General features: G+C 42.4%; 1 protein-coding gene and 1 non-coding gene across 2 annotated transcripts in view; one reads left to right on the plus strand and one right to left on the minus strand.

The window, feature by feature from the left end:
* The window catches only part of NUP188 (nucleoporin 188), a 48,278-nt gene that overhangs the window by 11,875 nt on the left and 11,801 nt on the right, over positions 1–24,602 (minus strand). The window contains exons 11-32 of the mRNA XM_065418677.1: positions 24,239–24,439; positions 22,960–23,049; positions 21,258–21,323; positions 18,721–18,840; positions 17,758–17,884; positions 17,441–17,596; positions 16,641–16,767; positions 16,090–16,177; positions 15,920–15,996; positions 15,298–15,412; positions 14,613–14,733; positions 14,348–14,414; positions 13,625–13,753; positions 8,728–8,861; positions 7,903–8,009; positions 7,095–7,301; positions 6,324–6,493; positions 5,119–5,188; positions 4,071–4,138; positions 2,447–2,642; positions 1,641–1,718; positions 392–477 (exon numbers count right to left, since the gene is read on the minus strand). Coding sequence (XP_065274749.1) covers positions 392–477; positions 1,641–1,718; positions 2,447–2,642; positions 4,071–4,138; positions 5,119–5,188; positions 6,324–6,493; positions 7,095–7,301; positions 7,903–8,009; positions 8,728–8,861; positions 13,625–13,753; positions 14,348–14,414; positions 14,613–14,733; positions 15,298–15,412; positions 15,920–15,996; positions 16,090–16,177; positions 16,641–16,767; positions 17,441–17,596; positions 17,758–17,884; positions 18,721–18,840; positions 21,258–21,323; positions 22,960–23,049; positions 24,239–24,439 — 2,600 coding nt within the window. The remainder of the gene's footprint in view (positions 1–391; positions 478–1,640; positions 1,719–2,446; positions 2,643–4,070; positions 4,139–5,118; positions 5,189–6,323; positions 6,494–7,094; positions 7,302–7,902; positions 8,010–8,727; positions 8,862–13,624; positions 13,754–14,347; positions 14,415–14,612; positions 14,734–15,297; positions 15,413–15,919; positions 15,997–16,089; positions 16,178–16,640; positions 16,768–17,440; positions 17,597–17,757; positions 17,885–18,720; positions 18,841–21,257; positions 21,324–22,959; positions 23,050–24,238; positions 24,440–24,602) is intronic.
* On the plus strand, positions 1,195–1,351 carry LOC135891476 (U1 spliceosomal RNA). The gene has a single exon (XR_010562266.1). It is a non-coding gene; the product is annotated as a U1 spliceosomal RNA (small nuclear RNA).

Raw genomic sequence — 24,602 nt, forward strand, 5'->3', positions numbered from 1 at the left:
AGTCATCAGTAGGGTCTCATCATGGATATTTCAGAAATGTGTGGCGGAAATACAGTGAGATTGCAGGCTCATTATAATTTAAGTTTCCTTGTCCCACTTCTCCCCAGTGAAAGTAAACTCTCAAAAGCATAAAATCACTATTTAACAATAAAGTTCAGCAGCAGCACCCATCATCAATTCCACCCTCAATGTGAATCCCGCGATCGCACAGTCCCCAAAGCCATGGCCTGGCAAGATAAAGAGTATTGTGCAACAATAAGGTATTGTTTTATTTCCCAGATCACCATGACAATTCAGTCTATACAGCAACTCAAACATCTTCTTCCAAGTTCTTACATTCATCAGTGACTATTAGCTTACTTATGAAGAGTTATCCAAATAGCGCACCTACCTCTTCCACTGTCTCAGCAGGATCAGCAGAAGGGTGCACAGCATGGACCCCAGCTGCAGGCACAACACCGACATGGGGACCAGCAGCTAAGGAGAGATGTCCCAAAAGTTACAGTTGCAACATTCACAAATGAGAAAGATGAAGAGGCTCAACACAGACATTGAGAGCACTAAGAGCTTGCTTCCCCATCCCACCCCTGCCAGCTGCTATATTCCAAGCAGATTTGTGTACAGAGCAGGTAGTCAACAGAGTATGTGGAGAAACAGCCATGTTGTAGCTAAAGAGGTTTATGGTACTATAGATTATAAAAAGATGATGCGATTCAATATGTCCTTCCACAGAGCTATGGGAGCAGAGATCCATCCCCACGACTGATAAGAAAAGCGTGTGGAGTCCTGGATATTAACAGCACATTTTAAGTGCTAGCCCATTTGGTCAACAGAACTTAACTCTCAGCAGTGAGGTTACTATGTTCCAAGGATCCATTGCAAGATCCTGTTTATAAATTCTACATCTCAACTTGCAACCTACGTGGAATGGAAAGTGTGGCACACTTGTTTTTTATTGGCGTAAAGCCATGAACCACCGTTCCCTCTTGCTATCTCAAGAGGAAAGAGAGGAAATTATCCCCAGGTGAAACATCCACCTAAAAGAAACATCTATTATAGTCATCATCAGCCGGTGCAGAAACAGTGCAGCAACTGAAGATCTGGCAGGTAATCGACCTTGCCTTCAATAGCAAGCGACACTGCAGGTAGCTGGAATGAGTACACAGGGTCCAGCCAATGACCATGCCTGCCTTTCAACAGCTGGCAGGGGAGATACCATGATCACAAAGGTGGTTTTCCCAGGGTGAGGCTCATCCATTGCACTGCGGGTGTGCTGACCCCTGCGATTTCCCCAAATGCGGGAAACTCGACTGCATAATTTGTGGTAGTGGGGGACTGCGTTTGTGCTCAAAAAAAAAAAAAAAAAACAGCTGGCAACGCTGCAGGATCACTAGATAGCACTAATTGCAGTGTCACCTGCTGGCCAAGAAAATCAAATATAATTTGGAGAATAAAGACTTATGGAGAGCAAAGTAATTCTGAGAGAGACCTTTTTGTTTCAGTCTAATCTCACAGAATCAGGGAAAATCTGAACCACAAATAGATACAAGACTAGAGCTCCACAAAGGAGTTGGACAATTGTGCTCCCATTCTTGAAACAGATTCCTTGAAGAGCTACAAATTGAAATGCAAACACTTACTAAAGCTTTGGTCCCACTTAGCACCTCCAGAAACAGTTGCTGCCGGACTGCAGATTCAGTCAGATGCATTATATCTGCCTAGAGACAGATCAGAGACAAAGAGAGAGCTCAGACTAATTATACACAATAGTGAAAGTTACATCAACAAAACACACACCCTCATCTTTCCAATCCAACATCAACCCCCCCCCCCCTTTTTTTTTTGTATTTGTTATTAATTTACAAGGTGGCATAGGCTTTTGCATCTGCTGGATGATTCAAATTATAGAGAAAAATTAAGAATTACTAGTTGTTAGAAAAGCAAGGGGCAAAAAGTTAACACTGAGTGACTGGTAATTGGGGACAGGGTATACACTGGGCATCTTCACCACACTTTACTATAAAGACAATGAGGAGTCCTTGTGGCACCTTAGAGACTAACAAATTTATTTGGGCATAAGCTTTCGTGGGCTAGAACCCACTTCATCAGATGCATGGAGTGGAAAATGCAGTAGAAAATAATTACCTATTGCATCTCTCTGGGTATAGACAGTGTTATTGGCTTTCTTTACACTTATTATAGAAATGATGCAACATCCCCTCACTCCCATGCCACACACATACAGTATGCTAGTTTTGATCACTTGGCAAAACAAAACTCACTGAGGTAATTCTGCTGTACGGTACTGGTGTCCATTCGGATTGTGAGTACACATACAAGATAATGGAAACAAAAGCCAACAGCCTGATCCCTTACTGCGCCACATGTGGCCTGAATAACAGGGCCCGTATCTATTCAAATCATTATTAGTCAAGATGGCTCTTACGTGATTGGTGGAGATAATCAGCAGCATTCGCCAGGCCGAGATCAGCATCTGATACTCCGTCAAGGAGGTGCAGCTGCTACCCTCTGTTTCTGCCATATGCAATGCCAATGACTTCACATATCCTGACCAGTAAGCAAAGCGCTTTTCTGTGGAGAACTTCTTCAGGGTGTCTTTCAGGGACTGGTCCAGTGAGCCCCTGACAAAGCCAAGAAGAGAAATCAGATAATTCATTTATTCTTTGATCAGAGAAGACGCTCCTCCTAAGATTCAGATTGGAAAGTTATGGGCACAGCTTGTGGGGCAAGACTGTCCCACACAGAGTGAATTCAGAAGATGCACTTATTGCATCAAATGGTATGGAAGAAGAGTGACCCCTGGAGAGAACCAACTCATCTTTTTAAACATGTGATTTTTATTTATTCCTAACTTTTCGGAACAGTAGTTACATTCAGGAAAGTGAGTATGTAAGAGAGTCACATTCTTACTCAGAAAATCGGCTCCCTGTCTGTGTATTCTGCTGACTTTAGGGATAAAAGTAAGTTACTGCTTCCTATTAGCCCTGCAGAACAGCGCAGGTCTGGGAGAAGAAGCTGGAATCCATTCTGGATCATGTTTCAGACTTAATTTTAAATCTTACTGAGAATTTTATTTCTGGTGGGACAGAGAGAGAGAACATACTTCTGAACTTCTAAACCTCAGGATATGTTTTGCAAGTCTGGGAACTAGAAAATCATCCATTCATTTGTAAGCTGAGGAAGTTTGATTTAGAAGTCAGAGACACAAACTTGAACCCCCTCAGTGTTATTTTACAGAGTTGATACACACTTCAAACAAAACTAAGCTTATCAAAGGAAATATGTTTAATAGAGACTATTCTATGTAGTATTACCTCAATACCATAAAATACCATATCTGGCAATGCTAGACCAACAGAAGAATGTCCTTGCCCCACCCTCCAAAAAGACAAACCCAACATTACAAGAAGCTAAAGTAGTAAATTAATGTCATGCCATAATTATAGATATTAAAATGGTGAAACTTTTTTATAAAACACAATTATCCCACTCTATCCAAAGAATCCTACTGAAGCAAAGTAAAATTTTCTGGCATAAACATCATGGACACAAACTTAATACTATGCACTGCTACAGAGTTGGAGAAAAGCTAGATTGTCCTAATTTTAGTCCTAGCATCCAGTGTGTGATGGGAACATTTCACTGTATTACATGTGGCTAGCATAGTCCCATAATGAGCTTACAAATATTTAAAGTCTCATTATTCCAGGACAGATATTCCTCTTTTGTGATCCATACCCAGAATGTCACATTTACAGGCCACAGAAACTCTTCTCATGACATCTATTCCTCTAATAGATGGCTGCATGAAATTCAAATCAAATGAGGCAGGCTTGTGCTCTTCTCTTCTGAGCCCCAGCGGCCACAGGTAAACTACTGACTGTCCCTCCAGCATTTCCATAGAACTGTTTGCTTCAACTTGCCTCTCCCTCAAACATGGATAATCTCTTAGTATGTACTCCACACACAGTGCAGGACTTTGCCCTCACTTTCAGGTGCCCCAAGCATCATTGAAAACTCTAGAGCAGGACAGATTGTCAATGACTCACTTGACCACATAGTAGATCTCCAGGCAGATGATTTTCATGATTAAGGCACAAGTGTCCAAGACACTGAGCTACAAAGAGGGAATAAAAGCAGAGCATAAGCAAGTTATCTGTTGCTCCAGGTCAGATCTGGCAGCACTGTGTCCCAAGCTCTGTCCTACAAAGAGAGTTGAGGACCATAGTCTAAAAAGTCCAGGGCACCCACACTGTCAATCAAGCCCCCTTATGCTATTCAAGTGGCCCCAGTTTTCCTGTTACCCTTGGATTCCTGAGCATTATGCCAACTGGGCCTAGGGAGTAGCACAAAGCAACCCTCTGGGCCTCCCTGGGGCTGACAGGGATGGAAGCAAGACTTGTGCCTGCTCATCACCTAGAGGCAGAGTGAATGGTACTATACTTTCCTGTGAGAACTGTCCCACCCATGAGAGTGCCACAGCCATCTTCTCTAGTTAGGGTGGGAGTAAGGATCAAATGGCCTTATGTAAGAGCAGCTGCCTTAGTAGACAGTGCTCATCTACTCTGCCAACAAGGGAAGAGCACCATATTCAAATCTGTATGACAGCTGGATGGAGGGGGATTAAGATTTTCACAGGGAAGACAGAAGTTTTCAAAGCAGAAGATTGGCAAAATCCTCAGGAGCCCAAGTCAGTCTGAGGTAGGCCCAATAAGGAGGAGAGATTGTTCAGATGTCTGGGAACAGGAGCAAACTATCCTGTACATGTATGTATATAAACACACACACACAATTGCACATCTAGTGTACTAGTTCTTTACAAACATTAAGGAGGTAAGCCTCATCGTCCCTATTAGGTAGAGGTTATCTCTGTTTTACAGATGGTGAAACAGAGGCAGTGAGAGTTCAGGAGACTAATCCAAGTTACACAGCTAATCCGTGCAAGTGTTGGAAATAAAACCCACTCTCAGAACTCCTCTTTGTGCTTTACCCAACCATATTTCCTCTGAGATGGCAACAAGCAAAAGGAAGGAAGTTGCACGCACCACTCACTTCTCAGAAAAACACAGCTATTTTCAGTCCTTATTAACAACTCACCTCTGATGTTTCTGAGGGGGGAGAAAGGGTCCCAAAGAGGGGGTTGGTTAAGTTTTCCCAAAACTTTGGCCTAAAAACACACACAAAATACTGTAAGTTACCATACTTCTCCTATTGCTCTCAACCTTTCCAGACTACTGTACCCCTTTTAGGGCTCTGATTTGTCTTGCGTACCCCCAAGTTACATCTCACTTAGAAATTACTTGCTTACAAAATCAGACATAAAAATACAAAAAAGTGTCACAGCACACTATTACTGAAAAATTGCTCATTTTCTCATTTTTACCATATAATTATAAAATAAATCAATTGGAATATAAATATTATACTTCCATTTCAGTGCATAGTACATAGAGCAGTATAAACAAATCACTGTCTGTAGGAAATTTTAGTTTGCATTGACTGTGCTAGTACTTTTTATGTAGCCTGTTGTAAAACTAGGCAAATATCTAGATGAGTTGATGTATCCCCAGGAAAACCTCTACGTACCCCTGGTTGAGAGCCACGGACCTAAACAGCACACCTGACAAGAACAGCCTGATCCTGCCAGCCTTTCACTGCAAACTCCACTGTCTGAGATATTTCACACACCATACCTGTAGTAACACTACTCACCTGGCAGTGCAGAGCACACTGAAAGAGGAGGGTTACTTCAACAGAATTGTGCATATGTGCTTCACAACAGAAAGTTTAATTTTTCCCTAACATAAACGTCCCTAACTACTGAAATTTTCCCCAATGTTTTGCATGCAAAGCAGGTTACCAGGAGACTGGAGGAGGAGATCTAACCAGCTATTAGCTGAGAAGCCTCTGAGTCTGACCACCAAGTATCTAAGTTACAATTAAAAGGCATCCTCCAACCGGTCAGAACTGGTGGGATATGTTCATTTCTATTCACTGAAATAGAGTTTAAAACAGCCCATTCTCAATCAGCCTGTGAATGGTACTAGGCCCAATGCTATTCAACATTTTCATCAATGAACTGGAAATAAATATGAAATCACTGCTGATAAAATTTGCCAATGACACAAAGTTTGGCGGTATAGTAAATGCTGAGGACAGGGCAGTCACACAGAGTGATCTGGAGAGCTTGGTAAACTGAGCCCATTCAAACAAAATATATTTTGAAAACAGCCAAAGTTATACATCTAGAAACAAGGAATATAGGCCACATCTAAAGACAGCATAGAAAAACAATGACTCACTTGGTCCTCAGGACCAGCATGGCACTATCCCGACGGTCCTGCCACAGAGCATGAAGGAATGCAATTGCAGCCCGGTGCAAGAGGGGAGGGCACCAGTATCTTTCCTGCTGTTTGGAGTCTATCAGTTCCAAAACCACTTGGAGGCAACTCCATTCCCCTAAGCTGAATTCCTAAAGCAAGAGGGAGAAAATGAGAGACATCTACATCCAACCACTTCCTGTTTCAGTATGCTATTTAATTCCACCTACAAAATACACAGGGAAGTAAAGCTTGAGCACATGGTATAGGTGTGTATTTCATATACACATACATTTAATATAGAACACTTATGAGGAATATCTAAAAAGACAGTGAAAAGCGGAATAAATTATTTGTATAAGTCAGATTACTTCAAGGGGCAGGAAAAAAGTTTTACTTCCCTGTGTATTTTGCAGGTGCAATGAAATAGCATACTGAAACAGGAGGTGCTTGCATAGTGGTTGGAGAACACAGGAAGATTTCTCTTTGGTCGAAGGGAACCTTGTTGCCAATTGATCAGAAGGTCATAAGGTTCTCGTCCCAGAATCAGGCTACACAGCATTAAAACCAATGTTCAATATCTTGTCAGGTGCCTCGGGATGTATGACAAAGACACTCATACTGAGGACAAAGTAAAGCCTTAGAGATCTTTACTAAAATAAGGAACAAAGCCAGGAAAGCTCCAAGCCATATGTAAAGATAGGAATATCCTGTTACTCCAGTAAATGCTTATGTAGACACTTGCTGTTTTACCTTTGACCCATCACTCCCATCTTTCACTTCCAGGTTCAGGAACAGCTCAATGAGCCCAGGCTGTGTCTCTACAGCAACAGTGAGGAACTCCAGGATCATGACTTTAATGCGCATGTCCTCAATCTTACTCTGCAGGCGGGTCAAAAAGGCATCACGAATGGCAGCAGCATCACTCCCAAGGCAGGCGTAAACAGACATTGGCGCCACCTGCAAAAGGGAAGAAACACGCTAAAAAAATGTAGATAAACACTATGATGCTTCCTCGCAATATATAAATGGGGCTTGTGATATTTGTTTTAAACTGAAATTCCAGAAAATTCTCACCCTTGAGCGCAGGGACGTGGGAGAGGGGAAATCAAGAAATAATTTTGATTTTAATGGAACATGTAGAAAATTGCCAAATCGTTCTGAGTTTTGGTTGCCTCTTTAGGAATTATGCTCCATTCCTCATCTATTTCACAAGGAAAGGGGTAAAACTGAAGAAGACAGACCGACAGCTAGATAGATTTGGGCTGAGACATGTTAAAATTAATACCCCTGAAATTGCACCATTTAAATGCCTAAATAAAACCCAGAGGAGCTTTCAGATTTTAACAATCAAAAAGTGTTAGTCTAATAGGTAAAGAATAAGTCTTAATACAGGGTCCCTGGATAAGTCTTAATATAGGTTCCTTTTTGACAAGGTTGGAAATCTCAAAGCAAGGACACTCACAGGCTGTATCTTGGAGGGTCACTGGAGACAGTTTAAGTGGTGGAATCAACAAAAAGGGAAAGCATGGGAAAGCACTTGTGAGAAACTTAGTTTTACCGTAGCGAGTCGTTTGAGCAGCTGGATGGCAAGGCGTGGCAGTGCTGGGTCGTGTTTGTGGTAGATATATTTGGCTAAGACAGCGATCAGATTGTTCCCATGAGCACCTGGTGAGAACACAATTAAATCACAGGCGAGAAGCTGGAATAGTCTCCTATGAGGGCTCTTTGAGATAGACTATTCAGCAAGTATTTAGTAGGCAGTCATACTACTCTATACTAGAGTGGAAAGGGAGTGAGAGGGAATGAATTCAGCTTTCCAAGAGGACAACGGATGGGTCTAGCCGTAGGTACTACTGGCAGTTGCTTTACCATACCGTTCAGCACTGTCTCATGTTGGAAAGCAGTAAACAAAACAAGTGAAAATAACAGTAGGCAGCTATTAGAAAGCAGTCCTGGTGAGTCAACAATGAGAATATAGTTCAAAGCTTCCACACTGCTCCCAGAGCTGCAAAGAACCGGAAGCATCAGTGCCACCAAGATCCTAGTGGGTGAAGAGCAAGAGAAAAACAATTCTGCTACCCTCCCAAAAGTGGGTCCAGTGTCACATACCCAGGGTCATTGTATAAGAGGGTTCCGTAAAGATTATAATGCAAGGGGAAAACTTGTTAGCCTAGTCCACATTATAGGGAATTTACTAAATGTCCATTGGCTAATCCCTTGGAGAAGGAGAATGCCCTTTGGCGCCCTCCCATCACTGGTATGCTGGATGAGAACTGCACTGTTCAGAGAAGTCATACCTCAATCCAATGTTAGCAAGTTACACATTATCTGTGTGCGAGGGACAGACACTACTGCCTGGGCTGACCAACAAAGAGGTACATACCATGCTGAGTAAGTGCCTGTTCTAGTGGGGATACCACGCTAGAAGGGGATTTCAACCGGATGACGTTATTGGTGACCGAGAACGCCAGCTTTACTGTCTGGATCAGCAGCTGGCCCTGGCCCAGTGACTCATCGCTGTGTTGCCAAACAGAAACCAAAAGGAATGCATTAAAATCAACTCAAATGATGCTCATTAGCTGTACAGTATTCAAATAGCAAATTCAGTATTCTGTGGTCCTATCAAGCAAGAGCAAAGGTTGTAAGAGAACTCTATTCACTCTCACTTATCATGCAAGTATAGCAATATAATGCAAAAAAACTACTGCATAACTAATCTTAAGTTTATAATAGTAGCACAAGGGTCTGAGTGTGTTTCTATTCTCAACCCTTGTCTTTGGGGTGCATAACTGTTCTGTGATTTTCCTTCTTCCCTAGGTTGGAGTTAAATTGGCTCATAAGTTTTTAAGTTCGAGGAGTGCAAAAAGCAGTTTTCAGACAGACCCAATAACCCCCAAAAACTGTAATTTTTTTTAAAAACTCTTGTATCGTCCATTATTGCCAAGGAGTAGGAGGAGGGAGATTAAAACCAACAAAAATTAAGCTAAAAACTTAATTACCAGCCAAAAAAAAGTTAAGTTTGAGACATAATTCACTTAAACATTAGAAAGCAAAGACATCTGAAGTTAAGATTCCTCCACCCACGGTAACTCTTTCCCCATATCTTGCTCACCCTCCCATGAGAGTTTCACCTCCTTCTGCATGGAACATAAACCCACCCTTTAGAGTACATATATTGTTCAATGAGCACCATATGGGAAATACTTTCTTTTGGCAATGTACCATGGGTCATAGATCTCTCTGCAGAAAGTGTAACTGTTTAGAGGCATCTCTCTTTTCAGTGTGTTGGGTGGTCTACAGTCTGATAGAACTCCCTACAGTCTGATAGTAGATCAGAAGGTGATGTGTAAGTGGAAAAAGACATAAGATACTGTAGTCTATTCTTTAATGGGGAGAGGTCTCACTCCCATGTGTTAGCTATTTAGCATTTCATAGGCTAGTACACTGTTTTAGTGGGAGTGAGTGATCTGTACTGGAGGAAAGGGATTGAAGAATGGAAATGCAAATGTTAAAAGGGGAGCTTCTAGTCTACAAGTGGGAGTTGGACAGGTATCTGGGGCAGAGTTCAAGCTAGTGCAGAGAATTTAACTTTGAATTTTCTTAATTTTGAATGCATAATTATTTTCTCCTATGATGGCTTTTTAAAAGCAGAAACCTCCACTGGCTGTTAGCACATCTTATCCTGGTTAGTGCAAAATGAAAAGTCTCTGGCAAATGTTGCACTCATGAAGGTCCTAAACTCTGCTGTCTATATCAGCGGATGTTAGAGGATCCACATGGCCTTTGGTTTCACAGTAGATTGTCAAATCAGTAAGGGGCTGTTTTTACCATTAGTCTCACTTACAAAGAGTCCAAACCGGTCAGACAAAGAAAAAACTGGTTCTGAATTGTATTAACCTTTTTAACCCTTATTAAAGTTTAGGGACAATTTTTTAGAGATTAATGCCACAACCTCCCAACAGATCTCACCTCCCCCTAACAAGTCCAGGCTCCCCCTTCCCTTTTGTTCTGGAACAAAGCAGAGGTGGAAGGGGTGAGCCTTAAGGCCTCCTAACCCCTTTTCATCACAACACATCTTTAGGGGTGGGCAGGCGTGTTAAGATGGGAATGGTCATGGCAAGGAAATAGGAAGATGAGGCGAGGCAAATTGCTATACCTGGGGCAGAGGGTCACTCAGTGTCTCAGAGTGAAACTGGAAGTCGGGTCACACAGTTTTGGGTGGTGGCTAGATGGGGCCTCAGTATGAAGACCAATATTTCCCCTTAACTGGACAGCTGCTTTAGGAGCTGCTTAGTCTGGGACAAAGAGGGGGCAAAGGTACCCTGCTGTAAGCAGGACCCAACTCCTCCGCTGTCTGTGGTGATTACTTGAGATCTCCCTCAGGCAACAGGCAGAGTTTATAACCTCTTCAAATCCCCAACTAGTTCCCCTTATGAAACTCTGCAGATACATGCCATGTTACCTACAACTGTCACAAAGCCGGTCGCAGAAACAATCTTATACTTAAAGCCTTAAAATCTGACCCTTCGTAATTACAAGCTTTTCCACTTCAGCTTGTTAGTAACAGTCCTGTGTGTCAGTTCTAACTGAGAATTAGCATGTAAAACAAATGTGAAGTTTTCAGACCAAGCCATTTTTCAGTTATGAAAAGACAAAACAAGTTGTAACAATTTTGAGTCCCCGTCTTTATTTCTTCAGACTCCCATAACTAAGAAACTAACCTCAAAACTTTGCAAAAAGATTCTACTATGCACAGAGACTATGGAGAAGAAAATACAGGCAGAAAGGAAAATTTACAGAAAGTTACACAGAGGAGAGCCAAGTTCAAGATCAGACTTATGTCAGCTGTTACAATCTGAACGATAGAGTTATTACTGTGTTTAGATAATTCCATGAAAACAAAGAGGCAATTCAGAATTGAAACTGATGCTTTATCCTTATCCCATCCCGCCATGCCAACGTCATGTATGTTTCCAAATTATGGGTGATTTTACGTATTACAAAGGCTATAATACAGAGGGACAAGAGGATGAGATAAAGCTAGTCTTCACCATAAGTCAGACACAGCATGTTATCTGAACATAAGGGTTTTTTGGAAGGGTGGGGTGGTTCTGGCTTGCATAATATTACACTTACTTCCACAAATCTGCAATGCGTGCAATTCCCTTGAAATTCTCCAGTGAGTGAGTATAACTGTTGGACCAAACAAGTAAAATAAATCTAAAATTTCTAAGATCATGCTACTTCATTTTTATAGAAGCAAGTCACAGGAAGCATGGAAAGGGGAAGTACAGAGGCAAGGCCAGAACAATTCAAGGACTAATGTATAAAAGCAAGAGTATCAAAAAGATTAAAATGTCCTTGGCATAGATGGGTAAACAAGGCCCTGGAGCACACATAGTATCATAACTGCTGATGCATGCTACCTTTGATACAGATGTAAGGTAACTGTCCAAATAGCTGTGTGTAAGCTCAAAAGCTTGTCTCTCTAACCAACAGAAGTTGGTCCAATAAAAGCTTACTTCACCCACCTTGTCCCCCTAATATCCTGGGACCAACACGACTACAACAATGCTGCATATAAATAAGTGATGGTCATTTTAAGGAGAGGAAAGGGAGCACACTATTGGGACACTATTGTTAAGGAACTATTTTTGACTAAATCAAACTTGGCTAAGGAACAACAGCCAACTGTATAAACAGGGTGATGAGACAGCATCCAACAGCTACTGTAAAATAACCAAATATAGCAGTGTCATGTGTCTCTATGACAGATCAAAGAGTTGAAAACCCCTGACCTCTGTATACCACTGGTGGTCTGGGAAGCAGTTGCTAGTGATCCGTGAAGAGACAGCAAGCCATACAGTGCTGGCTCTCTTCCTTGCTTCCTGAATGTGCAGGGGAGAGGAGGACTACGTGGTAAAGCAGTATGTGCAGGTGGGGGGAGGAGCAGAATAGATAGGAGGGTAGATGAAATGAAGAGCCAAAGTAAGCAGCTTGATTAACTTTCTTCACAAAGGGCAACCCACATTAAAGGCAGCTAAAATGCTTAGGTACTTTCCTAATGTTACTTTTCCACATAAGCAACTGCTACATTCATGAGAGATTTTATGCTATCATGAATGGGAGAGGATGGGGTCCACATGGTCACAACTGGAAGGGCAGGTGTACTCCGTGCGCGCGCACGCACACTCATACTTAAGGTCCAGACTAAGAAGTCTGAAAACGTCTACTACAGATTATCTGTACTGCAGTCATGTGGCATCAGTCTGTGAAAAATCTCTAATTCAATATTTCTATTTGTTTTCACTGTATTCTAGGTTCCCTCTTTCCCCACCAGATTTGTTAAAGTATCTGAAGAGTTAATGCTCCCGAGCCAGAAAGGCTGGGTGGGTCCCCTGAGCACACTATTAAGGGACAGAGAGAGTTTTTCAAAGCACAGGCCTGCTAAACCCAGGGTTGTGAGTTCAATCCTTGAGGGGGCCATTTAGGGATCTGGGGTAACAACAACAAAAAAAACCCACAACCAGCTGTCAGGGAGAGTATTTGGTCCTGCTAGTGAGGGCGGAAGACTGGACTTGACTCAATGACCTTTGGTCCCTTCCAGTTCTATGAGAAGGACCTTTAGTTACACACTAATAAATAAAGGGATTTAACCATTGTTGAAGTGTCCAAAAGTAACTGTCCTGATAACTGGTTGGGGAGGAGGTTTAAGTTGTGAAGCAGCCCCCAGTACTGCCTTCAGGAATCCACCTTTAAGAAACTGATTAATCAAGAAACCACAAGGACTTTCTAACACTGCAACTCAAGCTTTGTAATGGTTTACTCATGCTAGCAGATTGTACTGGACTCAAGGCATGATTTGGAGGCAATAAAATTGGAACTTTTGCCATAATTTTCCTGCCTTTTACTTAATTTGGTACTTTTATATGCTGAATCTAGTGAGCTCTTTATAATAGCATTACTACAAGCAAGTGTGAAACAATCAAGCATACCCACATCTCATTTCCATAGTGCAATACTCAGTTAGGCTAAGCAAAATCAGAAATGAAAAGCAACTGCAGGAATCAGGGAATGTCTATGAAGAGAATAAGCACAGCGACAGAAAGCTGTGAATAAGCAGCAGGTTCTTGGTAATTTTTTCAGAATTTTGATCAGAGACAGTTGCCCTCACTGGCAGCTCCATTGACTCCCAGCAACATGTAACCCAGTTAAACCACATTTCAAATATGATTTGTTGCTGCTTTTTCCATGCCACAAGAGTGGAACATGCGACTCACCTACAGGACTGTGAGGCCATTACCATATCAATGGTGTCCACACCGATGCCCATGATGTTAATGACAGCCTGTCCTGCTTCCGTGTTGGCCAGGCTGAAGATGCACAAGGACTGCAGGCTTGGAGCATTGCTGCAAGACAAGGACACAGACATTGGAAAGCAAGCAATCAAAGGAAAGGTCCTCTGCCTGATCTGATACACTCAACATGTATCAGTGCCAGCATCAACCCAGACACTACAGGGATGAGCACATTAGAAATGTGCAAGATAGAAGGGTCCTACTGATCCACCACACACCATGAAAGTTAACACAAAGTAACTTCTTTCAATTTCTATACCACCCCCTCACTTCATCTCTCCCCCATTCCCCAATATGTTAGGTGCAAACCCTCAGAGTGGGCACACCAACCACAGAGAAGTGGATGGCAGTCTGGAATGTGCACATCTGCAGCAGTATAAAATTAAGTCTGTCCACTGGTTTCCTTCCCTTCATCAGCAGCTTTGCATAACCATCTGGGTTTGTCCTCTCTCCCACCCCTTTCTACATTTCCCTGGGCTCAACGTAAGCAAGATGCACCAAGGCTACAAAGCAGCACACTATACTGTTGCCAGTTTAGTATTTCACATTCCAAGTTACAAACAAAAGAACAGTGACTGAAGTCTTCTGCACTGTAAATGGGGCTGTTGCATATACAGTGATGTATGAAATTCACTTCCCCCTTACCTGCTGTGAGGATCCATTTCAGGGCAGAGATTCAGAATAGCATGGATGAGCTGCAGGATTAGGCACCCTGAAAAGCAAGAAGAATGGATTCAGTCTTCAGAGAGAGCAGTTGTTGAGTTCAGAAGCAATAGGTACCATTACATTATAAAGTATAAATCCAAGTGCTCACTGAGCCATTTATAATGAAGGGGGGGGGGGCAACAGAGAAAGACACATTCTCTCTAGACAGAGTTCAACTTTGCTCCCCTTGAAGAGCTATCCTTACCAATTCGTTCTCTCACTCCATGGGAGTTATAGCGCCATTTGTGGTAGTTTGGTAACATTTCCTTCAGCACAAATACAATGCAGGGCATCAGCCCTTGGCTCTGGGTGCTGCCAAGTTGCCCCTAGAAAAAGCAGCAACATTACAATTTCGATTCTAGTTCAAAGGTGTGACATCTTTGGTTGGAAGACATTTAATCCTCAAACTCCAAAGACAGAAATAGGGGCCAGAACAGTTCTGCCAGCAGTGCTGCGCAATGCAGCACGGGGACAGAGGTTTATGAGCAATTTCTATTCTCTTGCACTCAAAACAAGTGAAGATCAGATGTGTTATGGAGGTAAATACACTTGGATCTCTCGAAGAGGAAAAGCAGCAGACAAAGAGCTTTCCTTTCCTGCTTACCCAGAGCAATGTTAATGGGACTTTGAAGAGACTGAGCCCTCCTGCCACCCTGATCAGGGAGTGAGTGCAATTTGCAACTTGAAGATGATTGTTGGAAAGACCGAATGATGGGAAAAGCAGGAGCCCCAGCACAAAAGGTGGGTATGTTGTCAAATGGATACCAGAGGCGGCCCCACCCAAGGGAACCTCATACATTCAGTACACACCTTTACCTCATCTTCACCCTCACCAGCTAGTAGTAACCTATTGCTGCCTGAAAATGTAGGAGCACGGCAGAAACACTTACACGGACAAGAGTTGTGACCAAGTGTAGGAAGGAGATGGTGACACCATACTCGCCCTGAGGCTGTTCCACGCTCATCAACAGGTTTCCATAGCCCCCAGCATTCATTCCCTCAGCACTGTGGAAGGAGCGAGAGCGTGCATTGTATGTACAATAGGAACCAAGCATGACGGAGAAGTGTGCGCACATGTGCAGCGGGGAGGGGAATCACATTAATTAATACACATGGGGGAATGATCCTGAGTAGAGAAAAGGTGACTCACCGAGCTCAGGACAAATCACCCTTGCACTTAAGAAGTATTTTACTTCTTAAGGGCAGTATCTTGTATTTTATATGTCTGATTAATCTTGCTTCTGCTGCAAAGCTAAGCACGTTTATGATCAGAGGGTATGTCTAAATGTAGTATTTTCTCCTTATAGAAAATATAAAGAGCTCAAACACTTTACAGTCACATGTGATTCAGTGGAACTGAATTTACAATAAGGATTTTGCCAGTTTATTATGTAAGAATGGAACATTAGGTGTCTGGATTTTAGAAAGTCTGGAATTCACACTAGTGAAACACTTACACCTCATATGGCATATTATCAAGGGAAGCAAAGGCACAAGAGAAAACTGAATTACCTAATCATGTGACTCATACTGGAAACTGGATTGGCAACAAATGGTAAGAACCCTGTGTGGTGAAGATCAGTCCAGACCTAGAAGAGGAGAGAGCAGTATAAATATACCCCCTTATATATACACACGCGCAGACTATTCCATTTCAGGAAAATCAGAAGGTATCCCCTCACCTTAGCTGGCATGCGGGCAGCCAATACAGTCAAACAATTGACACAAGAAGCAATAACATCCACTGGGGGAGAGATCACACTTGTTAACCTAGGAAAAACCCAGAGTATTATATATAAAATCTTTAGAACTTAGGCCAGGTCTACACAGTTTTTTGACTGGTATAGAGAGGTTGTGATTTCTCTGCTGAAATAGTTAACTCTGTACAACCCATAGTGTAGACACAGTTATATAAGTGCCTTATACTGGTAAAGCGTATTCTCCTTCCTTCAGGGATAGTTATACCAGGTGCATTTATACAGATACAATTGCATTCACATTAGAGAGAGCTGTACTGTTATATCATTATAGTTAAAGCAATACAAGGGTTGTGTGTAGGCAAGGTGGTCTAGTGGTCTAAGCACAGGACATGAAGGCAGGAACTCCAGAATTCTAATCCCAGCTCTGCAACAGACTTCCTAAATAGTCTTTGGTAAAATTTGCTAGAAATGGGGAAAATGGTCAACAACAACTTCAGGGGTGCCTTAACTGTCACTGCTAGTCAGCTACTTACCTCTGTAACAGCATGTAGATCCGTGATGTGATTGGCAGAAGACAATCTGCTATTGACACATCGGTGCTGATGACCTTGTGAACCAGGTCAATGACTGGCTTCACCCTCTGGCAGTGCTGAATCACATCTGGATAAAGAAAACTAGTATTACAATCTGGAGAGATGCATAAGCAGCATCACTCTCTCCACTCCTTGGATGATCTACTACGCTCTCTACAAGAGAGGTCCTAACCTTCAGTAAGTTACTTCTCAGATTACTCCACATCTCTAATGAAGGGAACATCTACTTTCCAGGTGCAATACAGAAATTGATTAAACTGGGACCATGTCCCTCAAATGACCAAAGACAGAAATGTGAGGGTGGGCGGGATATTTTAAAAGGCTCCTGCTCATATTTTCTCTCATCTTAAATTTTGCCCAGCTCCCTATAAGCACTTACCACCTCCTGATCTCTTTTATGGAGGCAGCATAATACAAAAAACGAAACCTTTCCACCTCCTGCTGTATTTGACTCTCTCCTCTCTCTCCTACTTTCTTTCTCTCCTTTCTTCCTCCTCACTCCTCTTCTCTAGTATTTGCTTCCTTCCCCTTGTCACAATCCCCAATGTGGTGCTAGACTCAGCCACAATGCCCTTCTGGAACAGCGACAGGCTGTTCCAATGGAAGTGGAGAATGTGCCTAGGACCTGTCCCAATCCCACTGAAATTACTCTTGATTTTTTTCATCTTATGTTAATGTTACTAATACGTCACACTCCTCTCTCCCCGACAACATCCACCCCAATTCCCCTCTTGCCTCACCTGCTGTCGATACAACATGGAGCAGCATCTCAATTTCACAGGTGAACAATGTCCAGCTGCTGTAGGAATATTCCCATCGTACTAAATATGCCCGGTCATCCAGCATCACCTGGCCCACTGTTCCCTGAGGTATTCGTAGGTTTGTCTGGCCCAGCCCTAAGGGAGGGGGAGGAAAAGGTGAAACAAAAACAAAGTCAGAAGCTTCAGAATGTGATCAGAATCCAGTCTTCACAATTAAAACCTGTAAGCAATTTGGTTCATAAAAAACTAGATCTGAAAGTGTTCCAAGGGCGAACGACCCCACCAGAATTCCTTACCCAGGGGATAGAGAAGCTTTGGCACCTGCCTTCTCCAAAGGGTGCCATCTTCATGAGAGATCACATCAGGCGGCTTGTGTTTGTACAACTCAATGTAGAAGGACATTTTATCCAGGAAACTGTACACCTGCAAACGGAGAGAGCTACAGAATACAGCCAGAGAACTAGAGCTTTCTAAGGAACTATATTAAGCCAGGCCATTTTTAGGGATAGGTAAGGTTACTTGAAATGCATAGTCTGCTTCCAACATGCCAACTCCTACTGAAGCAGAAATACCACCATCCTGTCCCCATGGAATTGCCCAAATAATGCCTCTCTGAACTAGTTAATCAGGAAGACAGGAACTAATTATGAGTAAAGCACTAAAAGTTAGCATCCTGACACAAGGCAATTGTCACAAGCTATGAGTAGTGCTTCAGCTCTGGGTTCTGGCAAAGTGGCTCCCATAAAGTTGCAATGAAATCTGTGCTTCCCCCATTTATTATTTGATGTCTAAATTACTTGGAACTCTTGTCTACTGATTGCAAATCATAAAACAGCAACTGAGTTATACTCAGAACTTTGTTTTTTGCATTAGCCTCCCTGAACATCATATCAATCATTAGAGCAGGAAGTAGTTCCAAAGCATAAAATACATTTGAGGCCCAAGCAACATTACTCTACAGTGCCACATGGGAGACCTGGGTTCAGTTCCTATTATCTTGATCCTTAGGATTGTCCGTGCTATGAAGGCAGCAAGTTCAGTACTAGAGAGAGTGTGTGCCCTATATCATGCAACAGCAACCCTTCTGGCAGGCTCGAAAGGAAGTCTTGTCCAGACCTCTTTGGCCAAAAGGTTGATGGTTGTTACCCAAGGCATCAAGGATGGGATGTGTGTACAAAGCAAGGGGAGAGGGTCTGACACAATGTTCCTTTTCTGTCCAGATATAAACTGTCTTCCAGATTTCTGGCCAGGTTCCATACCTTTTTTGCAGTAGATTTATCTGATACAAGGGCTTTGAGCAGCTGCAGAAGAGGAGAGAGAAGATGTGGGAACATCCCACACACACTGTCCAGGATAATACCCAGACCTGCGGTTGGCTCCTGGCCGTGGAGACACAAAAGAAAAACTATTACTAAACAAAAAATGATCAACATGATTCTTCTGCTGGGGGGGTCAATGCAGCAAAGCAACTTTAGTGAGGAATGTGCTTAGGGCTCCTGCTGCTGGAACATTCATGTTGCATCTACAAATCCTAGCATCCAAAGGTTTAGAGAAAAAACAACACTCAACTATTTGTATCATTCATTGACCCTTAGTGGAAAGTTAAACTTCTCAAATTAACAAAGCAAATGTCATTACCAGTAAATCTGATCAGAGCCAGGTGGTGATGAGAGATGCCTGGGTTCCGCTATTTCCTGCTTCGTGTTGTTAAATGTTAAGCAAATGGCTCCATTCAAAAGACCACTAATTTCATCTCTATGGAACATACACCTACTATTAATCATGAACAAAAGCATCACTCCAGCCCTTAGTTTTGCTGTGATGGGCAACTAGTGTTAATGCCCCTGGGTGAGTGTGCCTGGTATAATGTAGGAAGGTGAAATGGATGAGCAAATCTGTAATGAAGCATAATTAGAGGTTTTATGCAAGGGAAGGTGACTTTTAATCTCTGACACCACTACATCATTGTTAACCTTTCCAGCTATACTCTTAGCCCAGCAGAAGAGTCTGTCCTATCTCGGGGCCTCTCCTTTTGTCCCTCCAGACCCACGAACATGATACAGTTCTGCGGTGACCTAGAATCCTACTTTCGACGTCTCCGACTCAAAGAATATTTCCAACATACCTCTGAACAGCATACTAACCCACAGAATCCCCCCTACCAGCACTACAAACAAAAGGATTCTGCGTGGACTCCTCCGGACGGTCGAAACAACAGACTGGATTTCTACATAGATTACCAAAAGCACTACATCTCAGCCATTTATGTGACAAGAGCAGTATCAGCACACACTGTTGTTCTAGCATTTAAACAATCCCAGCCATGGTTTAAGTTACCATGTAAATTACTACTTGTTTCAGTATCAACAATGCAACCACAGACCGTACCTTAACAGGATGGGGGGGAGGGGCTAAGGGCAAACCATCTAAGAGACGCAAATGGAAACTAGCTCTGCAAGCCCTGCTAGAAACTACAACCAGGGGAATGTGACGTTGCACCCCATGATGCTTTGTGGAGGTATGCTTGTGAATGTAAATATGACATAACTGGGAGTGTGTTTTGTGCTGCATATGCCATGTAACAGATCTCTGCAAAGGTTATGATCTACTGAATATATTCATGCTATTTATATGCATGTATCATTTTTGTATTCAAAGTTATGAATATTGGCTGTGTACTTGTTTGATTTTAAGTAGCCTCAGTAAGGCATTTGGGCAGCTTCTTTAGAAAGGAATTTGCAAGTTAAGTGCCCAATCAAGAAACACTCAACGGACAATGGATCTTGGAAGGCTCCAATCCACACAAGAAGTCTACCTGAGGACATTCAAGGTAGCATGAGAACAATGGCTGCTACCTGTAAGTTCTGAGTCACGCATGGACATGTGACTTGCCCATGTGACTCCAAAACTCCATCTTGTAGCTGGGATTCTACACAGGGGGAGGGAGGGGTGTCCACCCACAAGAGAAAGTCTATTTAAACCCCTGGGAGACCCCTCCATTTGGTCTTCAGCTGGCTCAAGAGATAGTCTCTCCACCCCCAAAGGATACCTGAAAGAACCTGGAACAAAGGACAGTAACCACAGGGGTGTAAGTGATTGCTGGACACAGATTAGAAGGAGGCTAGTCTGTAAAAGAAGCTTACTGGAACATCTCTGAGGGTGAGATTTCATCTGTAATCACTTTCTTACTGTATTAGAAATAGGCTTGCATGTTTTATTTTATTTTGCTTGGAAATTCACTTTGTTCTGTCTCATCACCTGGAACCACTTAAATCCTATTTTTTGTATTTAATAAAATCACTTTTTACTTATTAATTAACCCAGAGTATGTATTAATACCTGGGGGGGCAAACAGCTGTGCATATCTCTTTATCAGTGGTATAGAGGGCGAACAATTTATGAGTTTATCCTGTATAAGCTTTATACAGGGTAAAACGGATTTATTTGGGGTTTGGACTCCATTGGGAACTGAGCATCTGGGTGTTGGAGACAGGAACACTTCTTAAGCTATTTTCAGCTAAACCTGCAGCTTTTGGGGGACGTGGTTCAGACTTGAGTCTGGGTTTATAGCAGGTTAGTGGGTCTGGCTCAAACCAGGCAGGGCACTGAACCCCCAAGCTGGTAGAGAAAGCGGGCTCAGGGGTAGTCTCAGCACACCAGTGGCAGTCCCAAAGGGGGTTTCTGTGATCCAACCCATCATAGGGAATATGAACACCCCATTCCTTTCTTAAAAGAGCATATTTCAGCAAGGTATGACAGCAAGCAGGAAAGGCCAAAGAAGTCCCAAAGTACTCACCGTCCTCCAGAAGAGCTGTGGAATGCTGGAAGCTGCTAGAACTTCACAGGCTGCATCAATGATGTCCTTCAAAGGAAAGGGCGTTGGGAGAAATGAAAATTACTTTAGGATAGTTTCCTTCCAAATCAAGTCTTGTCACCTCCCTTGGAATCCAGGGTTCAATACAGTAACATTTGTGACGCTGGCAGACCAAGTGCTATCTCATGCCAAACTCCCAGGCCAATTCACTTGTGTATTAGTGCAGATTAAAGTGATTGGTGTTTACACTTCATGAAAACTATGGGATGTTACATGTATTGTTTTCACTTATCTGTATCCCGTTATAATGTAATAGCAAACATTTAAATTTACATTGTAATTACTCCTGTAATTAAATAACCCATTAAATGAGAAAGAAGCCTTGTGTAATGCAAATGAAGAACTTTAGCAGGAAAGTACTAATTTGTGTGCATTTGAAGGCAAGTGGTCGTTGTGTGTGATGATCAGAGATCAAAGACTCTAAATGCACTTGTCTCTCTCCCACAGTTAAAGAAAGAGCCCACTGTCAGCTTATTTTCTGTGAGAAGAAGGTATAAGTATGGATTCAGGGAAAGAGCCGGGATCTCTGGACTGTTTGGACTATGACAGGGAATGGTACCTGATGCAAAGCAGAGATCCAAAGACAATCTGGGTACCCTGAAAAGACTTTTGGGAAACTAGCAGTTTATTACATCTCTATCACCATTTAGAATTATAGACTGTGGCTCACCTAAACATATATTTAACCTGCTTTAACCTCTCAATAATGCATTTCCTTTTCTTAGCTAATAAACATATAGTTAGTTTACTACAGAATTAACTACCAGCATTGTCTTTGGTGTGAGAACTAGAATGCAACTTGACCTGAGTGAGTGACTGGTCTCTTGGGACTGGGAGTAACTTGGATATTTGTGATTTTTGACATAAGTGACCATATATCACTAGGTCCAGTTTGTCTGGGTGGCAAGATAGATTGTCTGTGACTCCATTGTAAGACTGTTATAGTGATCCAAGAGTTCACATTTGGTACTGAGCTGGTGCAATTTAATTCAGAACATACCACCAGTTTGGTGTCTCTGCCCTGCTTTGACATTCAGCCCTGAGGTAGGCACTCATGGTTGTGAGCCACTCCAAACAGTGTGGCAACAGTCATTCCCTAAACTGGAACTGCACACCCTAAGCTAAATAGGAGGAAATACACAAGCCCATTTTAACCCAAATATACACCAACTCTCTCTAAAACCACACTCACTGCCAATGAACTGACTGGCATGGGATATGGTAAATCTGCTATGGAAATAATAGAGTATACTGTCCTCCATACCCTAGGAGCTCAGTGCCATTATGATATATCTTATCCCCATTTCTTTCTGACCAATACTCCAGCATTTGTTCTGAAACCATTGGCCCATCAAAATGTAAGAAATACTACTCTGTATCTTTAATTAGTACCCAGCAGAGATGTTGACAGTTTTCAGAGTTGGAAGAACCGTAAAGTTTGTGTTACGCATTTGGAGTAAAACACAGTGGGCCCCACTTTCAGAACTGTCTACCTAAATCGTGCAGTGGATACAATCCCAAACACAGAATTTGCACCCAGAGTACAGGTGGCCAGTTTTGAATGTTAGGTTATGGTAGGTTATAATAAATAAGATAACGGACACAATGAGCCTTTGACACTTACCTGCTGATTGCCTAACGTATGTAATTCCAGCGAGGTCAGAACAAAGGAAAGCAGCCCATAAATACACATGCAAGCTGTGCTGGCAGTACACTGTAATGCAAAAGACAGGTCAGTGAGTGACAGTGGAGACTATAAACCCTATTCAAGAACCAGGGTATAGTTCATTACAGAACATATGTGACAGCCCTCAGTTTCCTTAGCACATCATAGACATGTGTCTCTGAGCCACTGCCCCTTTCTGCAGGTATATAAGAGAGGGGATCACCACCTCAGGCTAGCCAATGTTTCTATGGGAAGACAATAGAAATGGGAGCAGCAGTTAGTGAAGTGCCACACAAAACCACCTAAATTCTTATGAGTCAATGTGTCTAAAAGCCACCCTCCTCCCCCAGCCCAGAATCCTCTTCAAAACAATCATATCAAGAAACATTCAATGGTCAGAAAAATGAGAGGGTTCTTCTTCCACCAATGTCTGGCTGACTGACAGCTACTGGAGCTTTGGAATAGTTTGTTCTTGTAAACGACACTGTCTAGTGAAACTGTTTGTGGGAAATGGTGGCAGAAGCCAAAAGCTGTAATTGCTGGGTGCATCCATGGAGTCAACTTAATAAACAAGATAAGTATGATAGTAATAAACGTTCACAAAGTCATAGAGTTTAGAGCCAGAAGGGACCACAAGATCATCATCTTTGATCTTCCATCTCTCACAGTCCACTAAACACTACACAGCTACCTCCAAACTAACCCCAACAAACAGAATCAGACCAAAATATTACACAGCCCTTAGGAGACTAGGCAAAATTATTGTGTGCCACAGGCACAGAACAGGAGGGACTCAAGATGCATCAATGCACAAGGCTCTTGAAAGGCTGAGATATACATCTCTCTCTCTCATATATATATATCTATAGATATAGATATAGATATAGATAGATATAGATATATATAAAGAGCAGATTTTCCAATCACTGGCCAGATCTGGACCTTCTCCAGCCAAATCTAGTCCCTAACAGAATAACTTGGGGAAATACATTTTTAATTTGCCTTCTAAACCTACAAACACTTCATTTAACTTCCACCCTACACAGAAAGGAGCTGAAACAACAACACTGATGTCACTTACTGGCCAACACTTCACTATGCACTCTATTCAGGACTGGAATTAGACTTACAAAAACAATGGCCTAACCTACCTACCTTCCCCCACATCTTCACACTACCAATACCATAGAGCCCCCTCGCCCTGAAGAGCCTACAAACATGATAACTAGAAACTTACATTCTTCCCCCCACTGCTGAGTGATCGTAGCAGCTTTGTCAGGTACTGGAATATATTCAGCTGGATAGCAGTACTTCCCATTCGCCTGATCGCATTGGTCGACTCCTCTGGGGTTACTGTGTGACGGAGCAAAGCCCAGGCCAAGAGCACAGGGGCATGATGAGAGATGTCCCCTAAAGTCAGCAGCAGATGGTCCATTTCCTGCTCAGAAGACAGGATACAAGCAAAGAAATCAAGACAGGCTGAAAGAAGCCCTGACCCAGCAAGCATTCATCTGACTGAGGTGTAGCTCTAATAATCTCCTAATTCATGCAGATAAATGTCTTGTATAAAAACAAGGATCTATAGAGTTGACCAAGTTGTA

The sequence above is a fragment of the Emys orbicularis genome, chromosome 18 (assembly GCF_028017835.1).
Source record: "Emys orbicularis isolate rEmyOrb1 chromosome 18, rEmyOrb1.hap1, whole genome shotgun sequence".
In the NCBI taxonomy this organism is placed as follows: domain Eukaryota; kingdom Metazoa; phylum Chordata; order Testudines; family Emydidae; genus Emys; species Emys orbicularis.